This window comes from Hydractinia symbiolongicarpus, chromosome 10, assembly GCF_029227915.1.
Source record: "Hydractinia symbiolongicarpus strain clone_291-10 chromosome 10, HSymV2.1, whole genome shotgun sequence".
NCBI classification, from domain to species: Eukaryota; Metazoa; Cnidaria; class Hydrozoa; order Anthoathecata; family Hydractiniidae; genus Hydractinia; species Hydractinia symbiolongicarpus.
Window position 1 is genome coordinate 21,645,268 of NC_079884.1, and position 27,932 is coordinate 21,673,199.

The 27,932-nt window shown below is 34.0% G+C and overlaps 2 protein-coding genes across 2 annotated transcripts; one reads left to right on the forward strand and one right to left on the reverse strand.

Annotated features, from left to right (window-relative positions):
• Window positions 1-271: 271 nt before the first annotated feature.
• Window positions 272-18,771, forward strand: LOC130612084 (uncharacterized). The gene is made up of 4 exons (XM_057433372.1): window positions 272-421; window positions 12,397-12,809; window positions 16,261-16,487; window positions 16,922-18,771. Exons 2-4 carry the CDS (start codon window positions 12,725-12,727, stop codon window positions 18,278-18,280), a joined length of 1,671 nt encoding a protein of 556 aa, XP_057289355.1. The 5' UTR covers window positions 272-421; window positions 12,397-12,724; the 3' UTR covers window positions 18,281-18,771.
• A 4,147-nt stretch (window positions 18,772-22,918) lies between these two features.
• LOC130612963 (uncharacterized) lies at window positions 22,919-24,462 on the reverse strand. The gene is made up of 2 exons (XM_057434293.1): window positions 23,634-24,462; window positions 22,919-23,580 (listed from the first exon to the last, which is right to left on the reverse strand). Exons 1-2 carry the CDS (start codon window positions 24,460-24,462, stop codon window positions 22,919-22,921), a joined length of 1,491 nt encoding a protein of 496 aa, XP_057290276.1.
• Window positions 24,463-27,932: the final 3,470 nt, after the last annotated feature.

Consider the following 27,932-nt stretch of genomic DNA (forward strand, 5'->3'; position numbering starts at 1 on the left):
CACAATTTTTAAATAAACAAAATAAAAAATTATTGGTTTCTTTTGTGGTAGGCGCCATTTTTTAGGGTTAAGATATCCTTGGAAGGTTGATATGGTTTAATGTCTGTAATTACAAAAAGATGGCGGAAGATACCAAAGCCTACTCCAGATTTTGTTTTTGTCTTTATTTCCTTTGAACGTTTTTTCAAACAAGAAACTACAATGATAAGAAAAACACCTGCGTTTCTTTGTACGTGCTAAATTAACCACATGTTTCTAGATCGACTCTTTTTCAATTGCCTAGACACAAGAAAAATTAAGCAAAGAGGAAAACGGAAGAAAAAGAAATTACAGGAACGGGTTAAAAGAAATTAGAGAATTTGTTGTTGTTTTTTTAAAATGAAATATATGTGGGTTTTAAAGCAGCTAAAAGATTGAGAAGGTATTAGAATTTTTATTTTAAGTTTTGATATTTTATAGTATATATATTTTCTTGGATTTTTTGAGAAAGCGAGTCAGATATTTTTAGGTATCTACAAAGGAAGACTTGAAGCAGGTCTTCCGTAGAATAACAACAACGAGTGGCTAATACTTTTTGTGACTTTAAACTTTTAAAGTTTCTCACATAATTATTTTATTATCTAACTATGCTAACATTTAAAAGATGCAAATATAAAGAGAGAAACTAAAGTTGTTTTTGGACTTTTCAAAATGTTTTTTTTAGATGCACAGAAACCATGTGAATTCTTGAATGTTCTTTTTCTGTTCTAAATTTTGAGACTCCCAGTTCGTCATTTATTGCGCCTAATGCGGTTTTCTTAAACTTTAGCCTCTTTTATAAAAAACAAAAAAAGGTTGATAAGGAACTCGGTGAGGGATCGTATTTGAAAGGTTATTTATCCTCAACGATTCCACCGTATTTTTAACTCGAAAATTTTCTTACTCGACGTGTAATAAGAATGGATTCAGGATTTAGGTAAAAACGATGTCACCAGAGGCATAGCCACAAATTTTTAGTGGGAGGGGCAAAACCGTAAATATATAAAATCTTTTCGTATCAAGTGATTCGGAAGCCCCATCATTGTTGGAAGCAACAAAGCAGAAGTTTTTTGAAATTTCAACCCTCTGGTTTGGTAAAGCTCACTCCAATTTTAGGAGCACAATGTGAAAATGCACCAACAACTGGATAATATATCAATAAATTGCGTTTAAAGCAGCTATAGTTAGTCTAAAGTAATCATTTTCTTTTTTTACGTTTATTACATTTTTATTCTTTGTGGCAGGAGGCAGGGGGGGGGGAGGGAGTGGGGGGAAGCGAGGGGCGGAAGGGGGTTAGGTTACCTTTAAGCTTTCTTTAAATACTGGCGGCCAAAACTATCCCTCACATTCATAGCGTTTCATTTTGATAGAAATATTTGAAATGTCAGCTTTTCCAAATGATAACTATTCTGCAAATATAATTGGAGTGAACAATAAAAATTATTTTTTGACCAACATTTTTTTTTTGAAAATCAAGATTCGAGTTTTGTAGTGTGTTGTATCGCTGTAATTGTTGTTTTTGTTATTGTTGTTGTTGTTGTCGTTGTTACTGTGTTTTATTGCCGTTGACTCATTTCCTTATTTTGAATTATTCGTGACACATTTACGAAAAAAAAATTTCTCTATTTCCGTTTAATTCTTTTTCAATATTTACTCATTTCTTTCTTTTAATTTTGCCAGTTTGTATTTAATTTAATAAATTTCTGAACTTTGATCTTCTTTGTGATTTCTGTAAATAGCAGAATCAATATGCAAAATTGATCACGATAAAAAAATGATATTTCGCCGATAAAAATAAAGAATGAATGACAGCAATTGTATAAAATTTAAAAATCTGATGTAAATATTACCTTTTTTCTGAATTCCATGGTTTGTTTTCGAATCTTTAAATTTTCTAATTTTTTGTGTATTTTTTTTATACTTATTTTGGCATCAGAAAGTCATTTTTGGTCAACCTCGTCTCCAGGGCCTCCTTGTATCTCATTACATCGTTTGTCTCGCCCTTTTGGTTATAGAAAAGAGACAAAAGGCGCTGGGAACGGGGAAATTCTTGGTGAAATCTTTTTCTTGTTTTATCTTTTTACGTATGCTGTGCGCATCGGTTCACAAATTAAATGCACGATTTTTTATAAGAATAGTGTTTTTTTCGTTTCAGCATAAATATTCTTAACTTTTAGGCAAAAATTATTCTGATATATTATTAGCATATACCTAGCACAGTTAAGATTGAAAGATCTGAGAATGCAAATTGGTGTAAAAAATCACTCCTATAAAAGTCTAGGATAAGAAGTCAATAAATTACTCCTAAGTTGCTGTTATTTAAAAGCACCCTAATTCAACTGACAGACAGACATCTAGATTTTGTAGAGAAAAAATAATTTAAACAAAATCACACGTTCATAATCATTCAAGCTAAATTTCAAGATGAGCATATTCTTAGGATGTTGTTAACTATTTTTTTCTCTAATGTTTTTTTAGAGTATATTCTTATTAAAAAAGGATTACGTATGATTATTTTATGTTTCTTATAAAAAGGACGTAATTATTCCGAAAATTGCAACTTTTTTAAAGTACAGTTAGCTCCTGGTAACTCCAATACCAGATAACTCGAACTTCCATTATGTTTAAACATTTTCTTAAGTTCCTTAAACCAATTCGGTCTGGAAGACATTATGATCGGGGGAGGGGGTATGTGGGGAGTGGGGTTGGCGGAATTCGCCCCCCTCAATAACTTTTCTTAGGCTTGTCCAAATTGAATCAAACTTAGCAAACTTATAGTACAACACAAAAAGAACAAAATGGCAGCAATATTTTATTGCTTGTGTAAGCACATTTTCTGTGACGTCATCAAAGCTTGAAATTTGTTTAAAATGCTACTATCGGCTTAAAATTTAATTACTTTAGTTCTAGAGCGAATTTTTACATTCTGTTTGAAATTTCTTAAAGCTAAGTAAATGTTATTTAACATATTTTCCGTTTTTTACATAGATCGCATTAGAAATTGCTAAAAAATTGCCCAAAAATCCGTTTTTCCGATTTTAGGGTAAAATAAAAAAATCGGGAAATCGGATTAATCTAAAACATGCAAAATGATTCTTCTTGGTAAAATAAACTTGTGCTGTAAGTTTCAAGTTCTAAAGATAATCCTAACAGGAGTTATTATATTTTCCCCATTATAAGAATTTCATAGACATTTTAGGGGTAGTTTCGAGTAATGGCCAATATCAAAGCCTCTGAAAGGTATGGAACCTAAAAATTTAGCATGCAGGTGTCTAATAGATAAATGTTGAAACTCAGTAAGTATCATAGCCATATAAGAAAACAATCAGCAGTTATTAAAAAAAAGAATCTGCCCCCCCCCCCCCCCCCCCGCGGACCGAATAGGGTTAACAAAGCTGTATAAATAAATCTTAAATACGATCTAAGAATCTGTAGTATTGAAGATACAATAATCGCGAACAATGTGTAATTTTGGTTAACAAAGCTAAAAAAATTAAAATAACGAGAGAATGAAGCGTGAAAAACATATTTTTGTGGTAGTTAGCCGAACTTGTGGTATATGTCAGATGACGTTTTTGCGACCAGTACACCAGCCACAAATATATATACATATTTAGGACTAAAAATACTTGTGAGACACAGAAACTAATTTTTTATGCATAATTGACTATTTTAAAATAGGCAATAAATTATTGCAAACTTGTGCGGCTGAAAGTTCGCGTCTATGACGTAAACAAAACACGAAGATGTATTTTTGAAGAGAAACTCTGGATATGAAAAATTAATATTGTTTAAATGTAGCATGATTGATGTTGAACTCACACTACTGGCTGTAGCTAGGTGCAATAAAGACACAAGATTGTTTTATTTTATAGCCAGTCCTTTGCAAGAGCATGCAATAAAGAAAAAAACGTCCTTAAACCAACTTACTAAGTCTAAAGTACACCTAAAGATGGTATCGCATTTGGAAATTCTATAAATAATTTTGTGCAGAATATGTTTAAATGTTAATGGTGTATGTATTTTCGTAGCCACAAAAAATTCATTTTTAATTATACAAACTAACTACTTTGTTCCCAGATCTTTCTAACATAAGAGGCAGTTACATTTACCTTTTCTTTTCTACTGGTACTGTATTCATGGAGTGTTCAGGCAATGGCGTAACAAAATAAGTTTACTGCGAAAAGGCGCGACTACTTGTAATGAATGCCCTACGAAGGGCGTAATTATTTTCAATGAGTTTCCTGCATAGGCCAACGTGGTTTAATACATCCTTTTTCTTAAGAAAAACAAAATTTGGGTTACGCTCAATGTCGCTTACGTATTTTCAAGCTCAATCGTTGCTTACTTGCTGACGATCTAGTTAAGAAGACGAAATTTATGGGGTGGGTTGGTAGGAAAATCGGGATTAAATTTTTATTCCAATGTATTATAATATAAATTATAATATAAAAGTTGCATAGCGATTATTAGTATAAAAAATGTCTCGGAGACTATTATCACTTTTATAAATCCTGTTGTTTTTAATTTCTATTCAATCACCTAATGCTGGAAGTAGCTACAGTTGCTTGCAAGATGTTGCTTATTGAAAAAATCCAGGGAAACAAATTTCTAAATGTGCAATTTGCAAAATTAAATCCTCAAGAACAATTAAGAATTTTGGCAATTTGTGAAAATAAGTCCTGACGAAAATTTATAAAAAAAAATTTTAAGTTTCTCTAATTTGTCATCAAAAACACATGACATATATATTTTGATCGAATTTGAAGTTTATCTGAAAAATATCCACTCGTGAAAATAAATTTTCGCAAAAAAAATAAGGAAAATGGTCATAAAATTAAATCCTGGCGAAAATTAAAAAAAACACCTCATTATTGGAATTGAATCTTCGCAAAATTATGTGTACACGAAAATTAATTCCCTTAAGACAATAATGGTACTTGCACTGTAGTGAAACGCACCTGTAGCGTGCAGCTAAAAACATTTTTCGGTTGTAATAATGGACAATTGACAGTAGGATTCGTGCTTGCAAAAATTAGTTCACGGTTGATTAACGCCGACAACGTCAGCAGGATTTTAAAAAAAAATTGATGCATTTTTTAATAATTTAAGATCTACCAATAGGAAAGACAAAAATAAAAATAATAATTGTAATGTATAAATGTAACGAAACTAATTTGTTCAGTACGAGAGAGGCAACGAAGGAAGAAGCAGCTTTTGCAAGTTTTCCAGGTTATCTTATTTTCTTACTTATTTTTTTATTTTATTTTTTTATTTTTTATTTTTTTTGTTTTATTTCTATTTTTGTGATTTTTATTTATTTTTTCATGCTATTTTTTTATTATTATTTTCTGGTACTAATTTAAATTTTTATTTGTTTTTTATTCAGCACTCTTCATTTTATTTTTAATATATGTTATTTTTCGCCTGTTATATTTTAGATATATTTATGAGGAATATGCGCACGTTTTTTTTTTTTTTGTAAGAACATCTTTATTTTTTTCGTTTTAACATAAATATTCTTAACTTATAGGGAATATCATCCTGATATATTTTTTAACATATTTTTAGCACAGTTAAGATTGAACGATGTGTGAATGCAAGCTGATGTAAAAAACACCCCTATGATTGCCTTGGTTTAAGCAGTCTAATTAAATGACGGACAAGATAACTTGACTATACACACCATCCGGATAAACTATCTGAGTTCATCACTAACATATTGCCGCACGTAGTGTAGTGGGTTCGTCTGCGGCTCCCGGTTCTGGGGACCGCAGATCGAATCCCGCTCACTGCCAGGCAGTATGTTAGTGATGCACAAAGTAGTTCTTCTATAATATAAGGTAACTTGATTGTGTGAAGAAAAAATGATAGGATACAAGTTTAGACGTTGTTGTTTGCTTTCTATTCCATTTAGAATGCAAGCAAAATTTCAAGATGAGCTTATTCTTAAGATATTCTTAACTTTTTGTCTAATTTCCTCATAATTACTTTTATATAAAAAAAAAACGTGTAAATCAATTTGACAACAAAAAAAGCACGATTCACGAAAGACAAATTATAAGGGATAGTTATTTTCAATGAAAAAAAGTATTTTTACCCATTTTATAATTCTTTATTGCCACTGAAATCATTAAAAATTCAGCTTTAAAGACAGATACAGAAACAGACAGCCTCATTCCTTCCTGGTTTCCATCGCCTGCTGTCTCTTTTTTTACCTTGAAAGTCAGAAAAGATACAAGATACCCTGGGGACGAGGTTGCCACACTTCTTACTGGTTTTGTATATCTTAACTTTATCTTTGACGATTTTAAAAGAAAAATTCACAGCAGTTTTGTTGAAAAAAAACGTTTTTGACCACCATGAAAAAATACAGTTTTACTGGGTCACTAGATCACGTATTTTTTTGTAACATTACAATTTGATGAATCAACCGTTCAAGTGACACATTCATACATGTAACACACAACTATGTAACGCCATACATAATTGGGCGTGTACGGACTCAGAATATGTATAATTTAGATATACTATTGAAAAATAGTTTCCACCTGGAAGTTGTGTTTTCTGTTAATTCTGAATTCAAGTAATTTAAACAATTGTAATCAATAAAAGATTAACAGCCCTTTTCAAAAAAAAAATGTTTGAAGAGAGAAATTTTGTTTCAAAATTGAACAATCCAAGAAAGAAGAAAATGATTTTATTTTCCGGTATGTTGATGATTTTCAGTCTGAATTACTATCCTTTTCTTTAGTTTTTATCCTCCCCTCCTTGTATTCTTTATGTCCAAAAACAAATTGTCCGAGTGATTTAATCTCCGCCACGCAAAATGCTGCGATATGGAAATCCGCCATTATGCAAATATCGTGATATTGTTGACAAAATTCAAGCTTCTGGTGACGTCATAGAAAAAGCTGTGACGGAAACAAAAAATTTATTGCTACCATTTTATTCTTTTTATGGCCTCCTATTACTGATTCAAGTTTAAATTCATTTGTTAAAAACTCCATCGAATGTTAGGGATTTATTCGCTTCTCGCCTCGGGCCTCCGTCTGTAATTATATATTTAAAAAACATAAAAAAAATAGGGTTAAATTAAGAAACTTAAACAAAAGAAAAATCGAGAAATGATGAATTAGTTCCTAGTTTTGTGATAAATAATCTTTAAATGATAAAACTTCACCAAATAATTAGTTGTTTGGTTTTTTCTTTAAACATACTTAACAGCGTAAATATTATTTTTATATACGCCGTATTTTTGCTAGGTCATATATTTATGAACGGCCGATATTCTCCCGACATGTGCTCGCGCTCAGAAACCCATGACTTTTCATAAACTCTATTGCATTATACGTTTCGAGTGAATCGATTTTTAAAATTCCTTTGATAAACTAAGTATTTCATGGCAACCATAAAATATATCACATTTGTTCGTATACTTTAACGTGAGCTCAAGTCCAATTTTTTAACAACCTCGTTCGCAGAGCATTTTGTATCTTTTTCACATTTGCGATGGTGATTTTCAAATATTTAAAGGATGCCCTCGGGAGAAGGTTGATTTTTGAAATGCTTCCGATTATATAGTATGAAAACAATTTTTATTTATCTATTATTTTTCGATTTATTTACTGCGAACTTCTACTATTAGTTAGCAGAGTAATTTCCATCGCCGTAGGGAACTGGGGTTAAGCAACCCCACCAAAATTATTTCTCTACCAGTCTTTTTCTCTCTATTACTAAGTAAAGTTAAAAACAAAGTGTGTAATATCATCATAAGTCATACAAAGAAGCATTATTCTCCGGAACGCCTCCGGGCATCAGTTTTTGCCCCGGTATGGAAGGAAACAAAAGAAACCCAAACTCAGCCCAAACGAAAGAAGTAAAATAAATTTATCTGAAAAAAAAAACCCCAAGATTTCCCAAAGGGATTTCCTGCCTAAAAATTCCCCTTGGCGAGTTTAATTTATTTTTGTAGTGAGGCTTAAGGTCGACATTTATTCACGTCGTTAGCCAATCAGTATTTATTATTTGATATGATCAACCAATCACCTGCTCTATATAACGCGATCTTGAAACGGAACTTTTTAATAGCCTTTCGGTCACATATTTAGTTTCCGCCAATTTGATTAAAATGTGAAGAAATTTTAAACAATGTTTTCATCAAAAATTTATGGCCTAGTTTCGCTCCGTTTCTTTACAAAACAGTTTTATTTTTCCTCTTTATATTTAATTCCAATCATTCTAGCATGTGTCTTATCATTTTAAAAAGCTTTTTCCTTCCAGTTGTAACCAGGTAACTTGATTTTTTTATAATATTTTTGTCTCTAAATTTGCTTTGGTTTTCCACAAGCAGTTTTATCATTATTTATCTAAATGCAGTTGTACTTTTAAAAATATAACTTTGGTTTTTCGTTTATGATAACTAATACGTGTTTATAAGAACATCAAAATTCTAAACAGGCTTGTCATTATTCTTATTTCTCCATTGTTCTAAACAATAGATCTGTTGTTCTAAACAATAGATCTATTGTTCTAAACAATAGATCTCTATTGTTCTAAACAATAGATCTGTTGTTTTTAACCTGGAATGCGAGCATGATTTTCTTATAAAGCACATTTTTATAAAAGAAAAAATCCTGTATTTTTTTCCATTTCCATCCATGTACGGAAAGGAACACCAAAAATGATAAACTATTTCATGGCACACACAAAAATTTTTTTAAGCGACAAGAAAAATCCCAGATTTCTAAATTCTAAATACTAAAATCCATTTTTTGGTAAAAAACTTCTTGTACTTGTCGTGGAAGCTATATGAAAAGTTTAATAATATTAAGGTCTTTTTTATGGTGAAAACCAGCAGTAGCAGTTCACCCTCCTTAAATTTGATTGGCTATCTGCTAATGATTCTTTTGTTTTATAATTATCAACCAATCAAAATCCAGAAATCACTACTGTTTGACTCTTTTTTTACATTTCATTCTTGAGTAAAAATTCAGCTTAAAAAGTGCACTAAAAGTCTGATTTTTTATTTGGCAAACTTGTTCCCAGGCCTCTTAGTCTTTAAAAATGGGGCAACAACAAAACTTCCTGGGTAAGACATTGTATACTATATGACTATATGATTGTAAGAGTGACTTGCCAAATTGTCTATACAGTGAATTCTTAAGGATTTTAACCTCCTTTTAATATCCCTAAAGGAGTCTGAAGGTCAATGCAACGTCTAGATTTTAACCCCTCTTCCTTGTTCTAGAGGTAGAAATCTAAAAATTTACTACTAAAGTATCGTCAAAATAAAAACAAGAGCACATAAACTCCTTCTGTGAAGCATCTAGACGACGCAAGAGACACTTAAAATATACACCGTGCGCTTCTGTGACCAAAAAAACTGAAATTTTTACGGTACGAAGTACTTAAACTTCAAGAGATTGAACACATCCTGCACACCCTCAGACTGACGCTTTTCCGATTAGGAAACCGCTATTTAAGACTTCGAAGGAGTCTTACGCGTTCTCATTTAAGTCTAAATAATATGTTTTTCCAACAAATGACACGTGATTTTGTGTCCTGCGCCTTAAGCGTTTACAGTTTGGCAGTATACATAACACTTTTCTTCTAAGAATAATACAAAGGTTGAAATAAAGGATCCAAGAATTGACTGATTTTTTTGCAAAAAATGCTCACAAGATCAATGCGACGGCTGAAATTTTATGCTTGATTTTTTCTTCATTATTCGAACTTTTACATTAATCCACTTGGCTATTGGCACTAGCCAAGTGGTTTAAATTTTTCTCTTTTTTTTAAAAAAAACTTTTTAAATTAAGGCGTAAACACTCGTTACTTTTGTTATGTCATTAACTCGGGGTTTTTTGTGTTTGTGTTTTAATTAGTCGCGAATTGCGGAAATGTGAACGTAATTTTTTTGACATTATTGTTTCTGTTTTTGTTGTTGTTGTTGTTTTGTTTGTTGTTGTTATAAAGCAATACGTCTACTTCACATTTAGACGGATTCCAACTTTGAAGTTTTGCTGAATTATTTCAGATGTAAGATATATGGTCATATATCCACTGTTCATGTTTTTGCAGGCATAAATAAATGCTTTTAATTAATAAAGTGTTACTCTCTCTATAGTGTTTGCTTGATGTCGTCTATCCTTGTAGTACAGTACACTCAGTCTGCTCATTCAACGGACATTGTCCACATAGGCGAAATAAAAACCATGATGTAAATATAATAAAGATGATAAGCTTGAAATTAACAAAATCTGTTAAGGCAGACAGGAAAAAATTAAATGCTTTTTCTTTGATATAGGAATATGCTTTTTAAAAATATCAGGCTGGGATTTCAGGTTAAAAACAGTAGATCCGTTGTTCAGAACATTCGAGAAATAAAAATACTGACAAGCCTGGATAAAATATACGTTTACGAGTTAAATGTGACAAACTCAACATAAATTTAACACTGACAAAAGCAAGTAATAAAAAAAAACCTCACAAGACGTCCACGTTGGCAAGCATACAACAAAAGTGGTGAGACACTTTGTTGGCAACTATACAAGATTAACGAGACAGTTTGTGGTTAGGATTTAATAACCGGCACCAAACATTTAATCAAAACATTTATGCTTTTTACACCGCATACAAATCTTTTTTGTTTATTTAATTCTGTTTGTCTGTTTACGAACTGCTATATCCTAATCCTTTAAGAGCCTTGCAGTGGCTGTAACTTCCCTCTTGTTCCGTAAGTATTATTGTTAGTAATTATCGGGGGGTGTACTATACCTGATAAGGACATAAAGTTGCCTAATGGGCTTTTTTACAATTGGGCAAATTTAACGTCCATGCATAAAAGGGCTCTTAAATACTTATTTTCAAACATGTCTATATAAACAAAATGTCGGCTTTTTTATGCCGCTTTTTAAAAAATAAAGACGTTAAGTGGCTAACGACGTCCCAAGCGGTCAGTAAGGAAAATGTCAGAATGAAATGCAAAATGGCTGGAATTTTTATGACGAATTTGGTCTGCAACATTGACTTTTCTTGCGACACTGACGTTAATTTGCAGTAATTTTCCGGCAGGTTTGTCGGAACATTAATTAGATATATCGATAATCGGATATTGTTATGTAATTTTTTTGACAAGTCACGCTTTGGATTTTTATTGATTTCATTTCCTTTGTAAATCACAACATTGAAATGTCTTAGTCATGCACATTGTGCCTTTGGCTGAACAAATTAGTCCACTTCGTTTCCAGCACTTTTCGTCACTTCTGACAAAATATAGTCTATATCTCCTATATTTTTTGGCCGTATTCTGCTCAAGATGGCGGCAAAATCACTACTTTATTTGGTATTCAGTCTTGCTTAAGTATTAAAAAGTGTTTGTGGGAGATTGTATTGCACCACTGCTCAATGTAGTGTTCTTGTGCCAATGTGCTCTGTCCCAGATCTTTCTGCTCTAAGCACAACATGACACCCCGTCTTTAATCTTTGCGAAATAAACGTAATCGTATTTAGCAGAGATGTCGAAAATGTCGGAAAGAACGATCATAGAAGTGGAAGTTATCAAGACACTCTTTCGTAGACGCAGGAAGTGTTTAATTACATAAATTATTAAATGCTTGAGAAGGAGAGCGAGAAAAATAGAAAACCTTGGGAGAAAAAAAAAGTTTTACAAAACAGCTCTCTTTTCAAAAGAAATTGTGTTCGTAAAGGGCTTATCTTAAAGCGGAAAATATAATAAGCATTTCAAACAAAGGAATAAATGAAAAAAGTTTATCTCTGGATTAGAATTAATATTAATACAAAATTATCATAATGGCTCTTCTGTTATCCCATAAAAAGGTTCTTTCCGGCTCGTCTTCCGCCATAATAGCTTACAAAGAGAATTTGAATTTGCTGGTAACATTTAATAATATGATACAAAAGCGATTTACTCAGAATATAGATGTGAAAGTTCATAATGTTTTGATAATAATTTGACGGTTAAAGTGTTAGTTTTCGATTTGTTGTACAAAGTTCTTTTTATTTATGTACAATTTGTTTCATAAAAGATAAAACGCAAAAAAAAGAGAGAAAGAAAACAATGAAAGAACGGCGTGATCAATTTCGTATCTTCCGACACGAAATCGGAAGCATCTTATATGATTGCGCTCAGATGAGATATATTACATCAGGACAAGAAACATTATGTTATGTTTTCATTTTAAAATTCGAAATTATTACAACTCAATAAATTATAATGTGTTCTCATATCGGAAAATTACTGTCAATTTTAAAAAAGTTATTATATATTTAAGTTCCGTTTTGCCATTACACAAGACGTATTAAATCTATTATATTGTCATATCCCTTAATTTAATTGTTTTGAATATCTCATAGGTCACACAGTTTGAACTCAGTCAAGCGCATCGCTGTAATATTGTAGGAAGTTCACAAAGAAAGGACGCCGAAACGCACAGGAAGTCGAGTGCTCGTAATAATTTCTTTTAAAAGAATTAACAGACATTGTTTATTTACATTTTACAAAGAACGTTTTCAACACAACAGTTAAAAAAAACGTTTCAGAGAAGGTCGTATATAAACGCATATTAAATTCGAGAAAAAAAATAATCAACGAATATAAATTTACAAGAAAAATAAAGATTGATATATAGAAGATTGGTATTGTTCATTTGTTATTTATTGTATTCTTTAAAAAAAAGAAAAGATGAAGGAATTTTCAGAAGAAGAGACGAAATTCTTTGTGAATGACGAAATGCAGCGATATGTGGAAGATAGAGTCATTTCTTCCGGTAAGTTTTGTTTTCAAAACAATATTTAGATTTTGAGGTAAAAACAAGACAACTTTATGTATTATTTGTTGAACGTGTTCTTCTTGCTCTGATGAACATAGAACTCACTAATTCTAGACGTTGCAAACTTCACAAAATCTTTCTTAGGTAAAAAAATCTTTTTTTCAATAAACGTATTTCTGGTCCTATTTTTCACAATATTTAAAAAGTTGCGTGCACCCCATTACGTCATAGATTTATTCCACCACTCCCCACCCAACCCTTGCACCCCATTATATCATAATTTATCCCCTTTAATAGATGCTGCAACGTGCTAAGTGAAACCTAGAAGCTTATAAACTTTTGAACTTGTTATTCTTTAAATAACGGTGCATTAAAAAAAATGTCTTTGTAAAGCAAATACAACGCTCCTCCCTTAGTTACAACAAAAAAGAAAACATCGTACAGGGAAAGTAAAGACAGCACATGCTTTATTTCTTTAGTAAGAAAAGGCTTCACAAGAATATCAGGTTGGGGTTTGAGGTTAAGAACAATATGTCCGGAACTGTTGTTAAGAACAATAGAGAAAAACAACCCGCCTGCTTAGAATTTTGTATTCTTATATAAAAAATGTGTGTAAAGCGATATTCTTGCTAGAGAGTCAATATCGAGAAATTCATTTCAGCTTTCTAATGACTTCCGCTGTTGTGGAAAAAACAGCTACTCCTTTCTTTAACAAGTTCGTTTTTTTTATATTTTTATAATATTTGAAGTCGGCTCCAAGGTTTAAATACAATTTTCGTGCGACAATAATACGGAAGAATTTCATTTTCCGAAAATTTGATGATGACGAGTTAAGACTATATGGTTTCGTGTTGCAAATAAAGTTTAGTCATTTCATGACCGGATAAATCTGATTACACCGGAACTATCGTAAAGGCCCGGTTCGATGTTAATTTCCTTTCCCACCGGAATCGTTTTCTGGGGATTAAATGCCAGATTGACACTTAAAGTTGTTGTAATAACAGGAATCAAGTATTTAAAATCGAATTGTCATTTAGTCTCAGGTAGCTCGGAAAACTTGAAAAACAACTTGGTCGGAAATATGATGATTTAAATGACGGTTTAGCCGGATATAAGTTTTGCAACTCTAAATTAAATTTCTACTGACCATTCGTCACTTTATTATGATTCAACGTCTCTTGGGAGTAGTTATGTTAATTACCACGACATACAGGAGCTTAAGATCATAATTTGTTTCCATGACAACAAATGAGACAAGTCTCGGTCATAAACAATGGAAATGATATACAACCCAGGGTTCAATTAATTTTTACTATCAACAATTTGTTTTATTTTGAATTTTAAGCATGTAACTAGGAAAATAATGAAAATACCTTGAATTCTCGAATGACCGCCCATTTCTGAAAAATATATTTGAGATATATATAAGGGGGCATTGGTTTAAAGCTAATAACTTTTGAATAATTGAAACTATAGTGAAACATGTGCTTGTTCAACAGAGAGGAATGGGAAGTGGAAAACTAGCGCCCTTCTTCAAAAACCATTGCCTTTAAAGAGCGATTTTAAAATGAACGCCTGGGGCGCTTTATTTATATTTATAAAGGTTTAATCGCCTGGGGCGGTTTATTAAGGCTGCACCTACATACATAAGCACGGGCGGGTTAATTTGACACGCCCTTTATATCAGGGAAAATATGGTTTGACATGCGCTTGTAGACAAATAAAAATTTATTTTGACAACAATCTTTCTGTCTAGCAGGTCAAGTGTTTACATAGCAAGTTTGTCAAGCGCACTTTTAACTTTAAAAGGGATGACTTACATGTTCTTAAGCATGATTGATATCCAGTTTTAAATCACGTGATGTTGCTAAGAACACGTGATGTTGTTACATGCTATGAGTCTTGATGTTTTTCAAGTTGTATTGTTATGTACGGCGGGAATGAAAACAGCTTTCGTGTTAAGTAATCACTGCGTTCGAGCACTTATTACCTAACTTCCTTCTAGCCATATGTTATTGTTATTGTGAAATTCTGTTCCGTAAATTACACCTCTTTTTATCTCATTAAACGTGAATACTGATAAGAATTGACTATACGGAAAGTGTCTCAAAAACAGGAACACGGAAAATAATTTCGCTTTTAAATGCTCGCCAATGCATTAAACATCTGCACGTGAACGTTTAAATAAAGTTTTTAGTCTAGTATTTTCACCTTTTTATTTGTATCTGTAAGCATCGGCTCAGCTAAAAAAAGTTTAAAGTGGTTCTTTGCCAAATACATTTTTAAAAAGTGTCTTTTTCGCGTGACTTTTTGTTTGCACGTCTGGATTTTGAATTCACATTCAAGAACCGGAATGCTTTCATCCCCAATAAGGGCTTCCGATAATTCTTTTTTACCGACAGATCCTAAGCGGAAAAATATCATTGAAATTTTTGTCAATATAAGTTCCTGTGGGTTGGTTATCTTTTGTTTTCTTTGTTTGTGTTTCCTCTTTGTTAAAGTTAGATCAACAAAAGAGTGTTTTGTTGCATGTACGCATATTAGTTTACGTCGTGAATATTTCTTGCATCTCTCGTTCTCTTTTTATACTGTTTTCTGCAATGACACAAGGTACGGAGATTTTTCTGTCTGCTTTGTTCTGTCTCCCTTAGTTCTTATCTTGTATTTTTATTCCTTTAGCATCTTTCTTTGTTTTGCTTTTTAATTTTATTTTCAAACTTCTGAAAATCTAAATCTACCATTTTGAATTTTACAAGCTTGCGTTACAACAGCTGTCTATTTCCAACTCTAGTTCTGCGCAATACATTTTTACTTTGTTGATTTCTTACAAAGAAATGAAACCCTTTTTTATTTTTCTCAAAATGGTAGACACTAAAGGTTGTCATAGAAAGTAAGGACACATGAACTGTTTTCAAACATCTGTATACGCGTATTTGACAACAAAATAAAAGCGTTTGAAGGCTGCTTCTTGCAAAAATTACTATTCGTTAATCTCAGAGCCTCTGACATGTTTTACTAAGCAAAGTTGTATGCATAACTTGACCGAATTTGCAGCCAAAGATTTCAAATAAGAAGACCGAACCGGATTTTGAAAGAAAGCTTAAAAACCTTAAAAGTAGAGCCGGAAAAGATGTGTTTTAAGTAGGAATAGAGCTTTATAGGGAGAACACGAAAAAAAAATTCCAATATTTTCCCAGAAGGAAAACTTGAATGATTCATCTTAATAGTTTTCCGTTGTGTGATTTGACAGGAAATTTTTTTAAATCTCGACGCGACACAGAAGTGGAAAAAGTCAAGAAACTGCTTATAATGCAAATGTTACAACTCGATTTGTGCAGCTTTCCTCTAAAATTTTGTGATAGCAATCATAAATTTCAAAAAGTGACATCGGTTTTGCTGTTGTAAATGTTCGCACAAAAACTCACAACTTTATTTTCTTTTCCTACAGGACCACGACGATCGGTCCACTTGTGGGAATTTTTACTGGAACTATTAATGGACGAAACATACGTTTCGATGATACAGTGGACAGACGAAATGAACGGAGAATTCAAATTAAAAAGCAGTGAAGACGTGGCGAGAAAATGGGGACAGAGAAAACACAAGGAAGGGATGAATTACGATAAACTAAGTCGAGCGTTGAGATACTACTACAGCAAAAATATCATTAAAAAGGTATTTACCATAACTTTGTCTACCATATTTACGTTTTTCAATTACCACGTGTTTTTGTCAATTGAGTTGACATAGCGAAACTGTGTCCAGTAGTAGGGTTTTTTTTGGTTCAATTTCTTCGTCTTCATCGCTTTAAATTATCTTTTAATGTGTTTTTTTCACTTAGTCGCATGCGAAAACTAAATTACGTGTGGAGATGTTTTGCCGGTACAAAGTGTCTATCACTCTTTTCCATTGATCACTCAATTCATTTTTCATAATAAATTTGCTATAATTCTTCATATCAGTCTTATACAAAGTGCTGAAAAAGAACTGTTTTTATTTTCAGAGTAAACATTCATTCCATTTTTTAAATAATTTTGCTGAATTTGTACTTTTTATCGGTGATAAGTTCTATACTTTAACACGTCTGTAACCATTGATTCTTTATTTAGGTGAGCGGGCGAAGATTTGTGTACAAATTTGTTCCGTCACCAGAAATGCATGCTGCAGTAAATGCTATCAAAACGCATTTAGTGCGAAAGGGGAAAAAACATGTACCACCAGGTCCTTTTCCTCACTATCAAGTTCAAATGGATTCAATGTTGCCAACTTCACAGGACACAAAACCCTTAGTTTATTACCCTATTGTTAAAGCCGAAAGTGCTTCTCCCAATTCTGCTTACTCGAAACCACAGCCTGTTATTAAGTCCTGTCATTCACCTGTGAGATCTCGTAGCCCGCATAGATATCCAGAAAGGGAGGAAAAATACGTGGAGGATAAGCATATTATTTTGTCCAGTTCATACCACCATCACCAGGAGCTTTCTCGCAAAGCAAAAATATTTCAACTTGAGGAAGCTCGTCGGCTTGGCAGAACTGATCATTTTCGCCGCAGGCATCATTCGGAAATAGAACAACGTCACAACGACCGACATATTGATTATTATCGCTTGACTCCTCCTGGAGACCATTATCGCCGACATGGAAGCCATTCTGATGATATTTATCCATTCCTTCATAAACACCATGAGCTAAATGGCAGTCGCTATCATGACGCTCTTCCTCCTTTTGAAAGACGATATCAAGACGGAAATGAAAACTCCCAAGAACGTGAAGACGATGTTTTTGCGAAGGCAAAAGAAGCGCCTGCAAATGACCGACTAACTGCGTTCATAGCGTTGGGTTCTATGAGACATCACGATCTATCGCGGGAGATAAAGCAAGAGTCATGCGACAACCGTTCTGGGTATTGCAGGGACTGTCCATCTCCTCACCAGTGCTCACCAAGAGATTTTAACAAAATCAAAACATCACCTTATTACAGCCAACCTATTGGTCAAGCCAAGTATGACGACTACATTAGCCATCCAAGAGTTGCATCACTACCACCTAAGGCGTACATGTATCAAAGGTTTTCTCCAATGGTTGATGTTTCCACCCAAACATCTTGTGAAGTTGAAGATAAAACCGGTAGTAAGTCTACAGAAACCAGTAGAGAACAAGACGCCAGCAGGTCTTGGATGTACCTGAATGGACGAAGTCCACTGAGTGATATAGATGTTGGGGAAATGCATAAATCAGCCAGTTCTCCTGCTTTTCTTATAACAAGCGAGCAATCCAGAGTTTCCCCCAAAGTCATCAATGGTAACAGTGTAAGAAGAATATCTCCACCAAGACCGACAAAAAATGCGGAGCTACACGATTCCACTCCACCACGATGCACGTGTGGATGTATGGACCAGATTGCAGAAAATGCTACTGCTCCATCTTCTAATGGAACTGTGGTGGTGTACCCAAAAGAAATTTTGTAACAAATTTATTGTTATTTATTGTCTGTATATAGTTAACAAGGCCCAATACCTCTTTTGACTTAAAAGCTAAAAGAGACTCTTGGATGAAGTTGTTTTAGTTGCAAAAAATACTTAGAAAATGCGATAATACGTTCACAAGTTCCAAAAATGTTATTATTAAGTCAGTTTTTTTACTGATCCCGAATAAAAAAATTCTTGTCTCTAGAGAACAGCTCATGAACACATATTCTTTGCCCATTAACCTTTGAGTTATATTTTATGCACTTTTTTAAAAACATAATTTTCCTTAATATTTGGGAATATATAATGTATAGTGTAAAAAAGAAAAGTTTTTAATTATTTAAAATTAATCGAGGTTATTGTTATTGTTTATCAGGATTTAAATTTTTTTTGGCAAGATTTCAAAGCAAAAGAAGATATTAGACACTTTATTTAAGAATGTATTTGTTTGTTTTTTAGTAAATAAAACAGTTAGATGGATAATCTTATGATTTCAAGCTGTTTTTTCTTCGTCATCAGCAGCTTGTCTTGAAACCGAGAAGTAAAACATATTTTTAATAAGGATATTTTTAAAAATATGATCAACCATAACTGTGCAGTGAAATGTGTGATAGCTTACCTAAAGAGACAGAAAATTAGTCATATATATGACGTCATGTTTGATCCCTATGACGTCATCAAATTATTTTTTTACCTGGAATGAGTTTGTACTAAGACATTCTACAACTGTGCTAAGTTTCATGACTTAGCATAAAGGGTTCGGGATTTATGACCCACGGGCACACTGTCCCTCCCTTCCCAGGGTTACAAGGATCAAAAAAACAAACTCGGGCATAATAGGGTAAAGGAATTAACAAGGGGCACACCAAAAGTACAATAAATTGTTTCTAGAACATCGTCTTATTCATTGTGTTCAAGAATTTAAGATTTTTGTGATCCAATAGTATTTTTCCAAAAAATTGTGGAACAAAATGTACTGTTGGGCCACTTAATTTTGCGGATGGTGCCAAAAAACGGGACAAAAAGTTCGAGGGAAAGGCTCTTCCTCTTAAATTAAAAAGACGATCATTGATTTGCTTATGCTCGGTAAGGATCTTCACCTTTTCTCAATTAACATCATCAACTAACAGGTTCATGTCGTCATGCCAATTTTTCCAGAAATGTGTTTTATCATTTAGTTTCATATGCGCTGCTATGAACAGACACAGAGATTTAACGCATTGTTTACATATGTCCCGAATATTTATAATGTATCACCCTGATGCACTGTTATCAATGTGAGTCCTATGTTGTGAATGTACAACTCAGATATACATCGACATTGCCTACACGATTACCCTCGCATGGCATAAGTTGATCTGTGGTGAAAGCACTAGTTTGCACTGTGAACTGAACCCGGAAAATACACAACAGTATTCACTATTAAATACAACTATATCATGGAAGAGTCTTGCATAAAAACAGAAACTGTAAGGATATCATCGTTAATTACCTCATAGAGGATTTAAGAACAAAATTGTGGAAAGGGAATAACCGTATATCGGACAGTTTTAAGTGATTCACAGTTAGTAACCACATGGTTGATGGTTGGGAACCTTTCGTGGCACACTTTTTATCTCTTTAACCCATTTGCCTTATTATTTGTTTTGAAGCTACTGCATTATTTGAATAAAGTCAAACGTTTTATAGCCACAAAATTGTTGAACGTACGTTTTAGGATCCAATCCCTATTCGATAAATTACCTAAATTGCCATTTAAATGTTACTTTTCCCTCTAATTACAGTGATGAGCCTCGTTTCGCTGTTGTTTTCATGACGGTCTAAAAAACCGAATTTCATTCCGCCCTTAAAATATTTATGTAAACACGATTTATCCGAAATGACACTATTGCGCATGTGCATAAAGCTATTCGCATGTTTAAAAGTTTTTGCGCATATGTACAGAGTTTTGACGCATGTGCAGTTCACACAACTCCGATATGAAACAACTCCGATATGAAAAACTAAACACAACGATATTTCACAGCAGTTTGAGATTTTATTTTGAATAAAATAAAATGTATCTTTGAAACACACTAATTAGAGTTATTATAATATGGAAACAATGTTGTGCAAATTGCTAGCATTATGATCATATTATATTTACAAAGGGATATGGAAACATATCACAACAACATTGGCAACAACTTTTGAATAAATCAACTGAAGAACATCCTTAAAAAATTGCACACAATAATGGTTCTTAAAAAACTACCAAATACATTAACGAACAAGTAAGACAGACATTATTCAAGATAATACCTTCTTACTTGAAAAAATAGTATAAACTGATGTCACAAAGATAGCTACTCGCATCATATTTTAAGCAAAAGTCGTTATGGCACCAAGCTTCGCATTCTCTTCAGAGTGTCCAATGCTCTCCAGGGACAGAATGGCTCCATATATAGCCACAACCAACACATTCTCAATCTTCCTTGCTTGCTTAGATTTCGCTATTGACACATGCTGTTGTTTGGCTTTGTGTTGATTTCGATCTGTTTGGTTTGATTTGTTTCTTTGCACTTTTACCAGGATTCTGTTTGCCAATTTCCCCCGATATTCGCTTTGGCAACAGACTTCTTTTTCAAACCACCTTTTTGATTTTTGATTTTTGCACTTGTTTTCCTGTCCCGGGAACTGGTTAGTATTTTCGGAAATTCACATTTGCTTTCGCTCACATTTGCGGGTATTTTAGGAACAGGGGAAATCTTGTTAAAGGACACAGATGTACTTTGTGAGCAAAAATCAATGCCACTATTATCTGAAATTTCCCCAGATGGACTTGTGGCAGGGCTAAGTACTGTAGTTGCAATGCACTCATCCGGGTTAACAGGAGCATTGGGCATTGTAATTTGATTTTCTTGAGATTAACATGCATTTTCGTTTCTTGCACCTTTTACGTAGTCCCTTTCTGGCAAAATATTGCGATAGAAAGGCTTGATTCCAGTTAACCAAAAACCGGCTGCAGCATTTTCTGCTTCAGCAGCTTTGTTATAACCTTCATAGGAAAGCTCTCCAATCTCGTCTGCGTTCATTCTTTTGTTGGATGCTGACGTAGCAAGTTAGAACATGTAACATTGTAAGCACTTTTTAATAATTAAAAAACACCTCGATTCAGTGGCTGCGACTTATGTGATGTATGAGGTGCTAACCTGTTTAGATGTATACTCGAGCAAATCAATCTTTTTTTGTATGAGATTTATGTTTATCTAGGATCAATAAACATTATTTATGTTTTACAAAATGTTTCACGAGTTTTTTAAAAAAAGGTTTTAATCCATCCCCTATCTGAATAGGCACCTAATGTCCCAGGTGGTGCATGATCAATTAGTGAATCTTTTACACGTTTGCGTTTAGATATCATTATGGGTAGGATGTATTGCCCTGTTGCATTCATTGCTAATGAAATGGCAATTTTTCCTTCTCTTTCAGTACTAGTGACAGATGACACAACGTACCTTTTCATACAATTAGTTTCAATTGTTTATTCACGCATATCAAGCCTGACTCATTACATTTAAAAATTCGATGCGGTTCTAATTGGTGTTTATTGGTCACTTTTTTCGAGGTTGTCAAAATAGCGGTCGACAGCTGATTTATTCAGCTCAAACACTTGATTTAATGATGCAGATTCAGGCTTCGGTACCGACAATGTATTTTCCCCCTTTAAAAATGCAGTAATAAAATGTCGGCCAGTACGTGTCTCTTCAACATTGAATAGATGTTTGATTTTGTTCTTTTCTACACAATCAAACACTATGACTGGAAGTTCTTGGATTGACAAGCCATAAAATACAGAATCCATTTTTATAATGTAAAATGCAAGTTACCTTTCTTGATTGTCAGATAATATTCACGATATGGCCGAAGAATTGAAGGATTAATCGAGTACTTACGTATGATGATTGATCCAGATTTTATTTTCCAAATCTTCTGCGTAAGCATGAGGGTGAGCGAAGCTCGATAACCCAAAATCCTACTTTGAAGACAGAACGTGACTCGCTGGCCGAGTGTACCTGCTAAGCCAAAAAGGCATAGGGCAGGGAGGGCAGGGCACCCTCATGCTTACGCAGAAGATTTGGAAAATAAAATCTGGATCAATCATCATACGTAAGTACTCGATTAATCCTTCAGTTTTATTTCCCAATCTTCTGCGCAAGCAGAGTATGAGACTTCAAAGCATAAACGCGGCCAGCGAGTGTGGTGAAAACAAAACAAAAGGGTGAGAAGGATAAGATAAAGAAAATTTGAATAACTAAGCAAACTTCTTTTAACAATATAATGTTACAATCAGTATGTAAATGTTAAAAAAAACAACGCAAACTAAGATTCATGACTTGTCGCTTCCATAACTGAGTCCAAGAGCGAGGCACCAAGATCATGAAGACTTGTCACACTACCAATAACATCTCTACAATAATAACGATAAAAGGTAGAATCCCTACTCCAAGTGCCATACTTTAAAATGACATCTAGAGTTACCCCGGTAACTTTTGCTTTACTCCCAGAGGCTGAACGACAGGTGCCTCTGGGGAAAAAAAACTGGTATCAATACCGGCTGAGGTCATAGCTGATTTTATCCATCTTGATAGTGTATCCTTAGAGGCAGCATGATGAGGTTACAAAAAGCGGAGCAATTTCCTTAGATATCAATTGTTCTCTTTTTGACAGGTAGGCTTTGGTACATTGGAGTGGGCATAAATCTGATTCAGATGGGAATGCCCTGTACATCAAGGTCCTATCAGTCTTTTTAGGCCGTGTTGTTTTACGCAAGCCAGGTAAGTGACATAACATCACATCGTCTGTCAAATCTATATACGGAACAGATATATTATGGACACTGTAAACTCTTTGACCTGCTAAAATAGTAAGGAGACAAGCCAGCTTGATGTTAATATCCTTAAAGGATAAATCTTTGTTAGGACTAAGAGACTTTAAATAAGTCAAAAGAACATTTGTATCCCATATTAAAGAGTATTTGGGGGTACTTGGTTTTATATTAAAAACTCCTTTTATAAAACGGCTTATCAATGGATGCTCTAAAAGAGAACTGTAACCACTGATTGAAACAACTGAAGCAATAGCACTTCTAGTTGTACATAAAACACTATATCCAGACCCACCTTTAAATAATTCAGTAAGGTGTATTAACACATCTTTCACATTTGGATGATAGGGATCAATCGACCTCCTAGTGCAATATTGTATCCATCGTCTGATTGGACCCGAGTATTGTATCTGGGTACCTTCTCTCCATAATGCTGCAATGATATCGACAGTGTCTGCTCTTTACCTTATAACGATTCCCGGAGACAGGCAGCATGAGCAGCGACAAGGTTTGGTGTAGAGGATGTTGTCTTTTTTGTTCCCGGTAGAAACAATAATCTAGATGAAGGAGGAAATAACACAGGTGTCCTGTATAACATATTAATTGCTTGAGGAAACCAAGGCTGCGAAGACCAGAAAGGTACTACAAGAATGCCTGTGGCTTGATCTATATTTATCTTTGCAAGAACTTTTCCAATCAATTTAAATGGTGGGAAGGCATAAAAGTTTAAATTCGACCAGGTCTGAGCGAAGGCATTTACAGCTTTAGCATCTGGATCAGGTCTTAAAGAAAAATATTCCTCACATTTTGCATTGAGTCTGGATGCAAAAAGGTCAATATCAAATTTCCAAAAAATGTCGAAAATTATGTTAAATTGTTTTACATTCAAGGACCATTCAATGTTATCCTGAAATTGTCTTGATTTATAATCAGCTATAGTATTTAATACACCAGGTATATGACAAGCTGATAACCAAACATCACATGTTCTAGCAAATTCCCATATTTCAACAGCCAATTTATTACAAGCAATGGAGTGAAGGCCCCCCATCTTTGTTATGTAGGCCACAGCTGTGATGTTATCCAATCTTATCTGAACATGTCTATAATGTCTTATTTTCAAGAAGGCTTTGAGTGTAAAAAATGCAGCCAACAACTCTAAAGTATTGATATGCTCAGGTATTAATTCTCCTTCAGACCAACGCCCCCCTATTTGAGAGTTTCCGTCAGTGCCACCCCAGCCCTGAAGACTAGCATCAGAGGATAAAATTAGATCAATTTTAGGCAATTGTATAGGTCTGGTAAACTGAGCCATTGTGAGCCACCACTGTAAATCCTTAGTAGAAAACTCTAAAATAAAAACCCAACATCAAAATTTCCATGGCCTAATTTGAGTCCTAGATTCTTATCTGTCTCCAAGGACCTGTAATGTAACTTGCCATACTTCACGGCATCAAAGGCAGAAACTAATGTTCCAATAACCCTGGAAACAAACCTAACTGTGGGGTGAAGCATGTACAGCAAGTCCTTACATAGACACTTTAATTTTATGACCCTTTCCTCGCTTAAGGCTGTTGCCATCTGAGCAGAGTTTAACACAAACCCTAAAAACACCACACATTGGGTAGGCACAAGAATTGACTTGTTTGGATGTACAGTAAATCCTAAGCTGCTCAAAAGTATCACCCTGCAAAAAAGAATCGTCTATATATACAACAGATACATGACCCGTCCCTCTTAGTACTTTAAAGGGCGCTTTAAGAACTTTGGTGAAGATCCTAACAGCTGGACCAAACCCAAAGGGTAAAGCTAGAAATTGGTAAAACTGTCCATCCCAAGAAAAAGCTAAAAACTTTTGGAAGTCAATATGAAAAGGGATGCTGTGGTATGCGTCCTTTAAGTCAATACTTCCCATCCAAGCACCTGGTTTGATAAGACATAAAACATCTTGCAGTGTTTTAAAAATGGCGATATCTGACAGATCTATTTAACTGTTTAAGGTTGATAATCATTCTTAAGCTACCATCTTTTTTAGGGACATTAAATATACCTGAAAGAAAACAGTTATTTGTTGCTTGTATCTGCTGAATTGCTTTCTTTTGTAAAAGTTGTTGAATTTCCTTACTTATAGTTATACAATCTTCTTGTGAAAATTTCACTGGATGGTAAGATGACACTGGGACACTAATAAATTCAATTTTAACCCCATGCTCAATTATGTCTAGAATATACTGGTTTGAAGTGATAGTCCTCCAAACTTCCAAAAATTTGTGAGTATTACAAGCTTGATAACGCCTAACTGCTAACTCAAGGTCAGCAACAACAAGGTCTTTACCTACCATTGTTTTCTCCCTTTGTACCCTTTGTACTTCAGTGTTCGAGTGTACCTTCTCAGGGAGTGGTTTCGATCTTTTGAGAAGGTCTTCTCGTTTTTTGACTGGTTATACTTTGCAGAGAAGGAATAACTTGAGGATGGCTGTTGTACTTTTTAAAATTATTTTTTGAATATGGTGTAGATGGTCGTTAGAGCACTTTACAAGTTTTCTCCTCATCTTGCAATGATTGGATTCTTTTGTCCAAATCATCTCCAAACAGCAACAAGTCTTCTTCAGACACATCCTTTGCCAATCCTTTTAGGTGAGGCATTGCACCGATTAATCCTACTCTTCGATACTGATTTAGCTGCTAGTTGGCGTTACCGATTAGACAAAGAGCATCTTTAGCCAAATTTAATAAAATGGATGGTTCTATTACAATAAGGTTTCCTTGTTTGGATGCCTTAATAATTTGGTCTGCCAATTGTAAGATATGCACTTGGCTTTTCGAAACAGTGGTTTGCAGTTTCTGCAATACCAGATCATTTGATCTTTTGCTGTCTGCCTTGGCCCATATAGGTTTATTGCAGCTCTTTAAAGACAAAAAATGGCAATTCGTGGGAATTTGGACGTTTTCTAGTCTGCCTTTCAATTTTTCATTGGTAAGTTTCTTCGACCACATAAGTTTAGCCATAGGTGCTAAAGGTGGAGCTACTTCTGTGCCAAAGGAGTCCTCATCGTTATACTCTTTGATGAGGTCAGACCAGACATCTTGGTCTGGGTCCTCTAACTGCTTTTCTTCTTGCCCCAGCATTTCATTCATTAAACCATCATACAATTGGTTGGATGCTGATGTACTTATGGCATCAACATCTTTTTTACTAGGCCTCCTAGTAGAAGAACTAGATTCTACATGACTGAGGCAAGTTTCTGCTGATGAAGACCTGGATCTTTTCCTTCCTCTGGGGTGATTTACAGATATGGAAGCATTTGCTTCATTTTGTTTATCTGCACCATGACTTAGACCAGGAGAATTGTCTCCACTGCGGTCCACGTGGAAATTATTATCATTGTTTAAAACATCGGCTCGGAGGCTGTTCAATGAAGTAGAAAATGTTTCTCCTAGGGCTGTGATTGCTTCCAGCTGCTGTTGTTGCATCGCTGGAAGAAGCTTAGTTAAAAAATCCATTGGAGTTTCTAACACTATGGGTTCACCACCTTCTTTTGGAGCTGAGGTGTCTGCCATTTTGATTGCAGTTCACCATAAATTTTAGATCTATAGCAGTAAGTAAATAAATAAAATTATATAAGAGAAGGAATAAATATAATTCTCTACTACTTATGGAAATATAATAAAATATAGATAGCTATAGAAAAAGAATTAAAAACGGATTAGCATAGTTGAAGTTTACCAATCGCAAACACCAACAAAACGCACACGTCCGTCACCTTCAGTAAGATTTGGGAAATGAACTGCTGAGGATTTTGGGTTATCGAGCTTCGCTCATACTCTGCTTGTGCAGAACATTGGGAAATAAAATTGGCTTCCTTGGCTGATCAATGGGTAAATTTTTTAATGTATTTGTAGGAATAGTATTGTTAACACGACGATTAAGGAAAACTTTTGTACGGAACAAGCTGTTGACGTTTTTGTTAACGACAATTTTCTCCATTTAACTGCAGTGACAGCCAAATGTATATTTTTTTCATTCCAGGAACCGCGATTAGTTTTTCGAATATAGTTTCTGATCATCTAAAAACTAAATGCAATAAACGATTCCACACATGTTATCGTAATGGATCAGATAACGGAAAATGCTCCCTCTTTTTCTTGCGTCTCTCTCCTTTATGACAACCAACTATGACCCCCTGAAAACCATAAAACTCTCGTTGGACAAATGGGAATTTCATTTTCATTGTGTTCTGGAACACTAAGAAAATCCAGTCTCTCTTTCCGTTAAAAGATAAAATAAAGCACTGTTCTTGTGGTGTGAACTACATCGGTGAAACAGTACGAAATGCGCAAACACGATAGTCTGAACATAACAAAATGTCTTCAAAGTCCAAACCGGCTCATCATGTTGCGCGAATGATGGACACTCTTTTTGCTGGAAAATTTCAAGTTGCGCTCCAAATTTTGGAGGCATTCTATCTAAAGTCGTTAAGGCCTGTTCTTAACGAACTATTTGAATAGTAAAAGATTATTCCTTTTTCATAACAGCGTGACGTAAAAATATATTTTCTTTTACGACAATAATGTATTTTATTTTCTATTCTACTTCTCTCATTATTTATAGTCTTTTGAGAGTTCAGCAATTTTATAATATATATATATAGTGGTTTTATTGTCTAACAGTGTTACTTACCTGACGATGCAAGAGTTCTTACTTACGAAAAGCTTCGTGTGTTTTTATTGTTTATTTTTGTATGTTCTTGTATATAATAATAATGAAATTAACTTGGACAAATT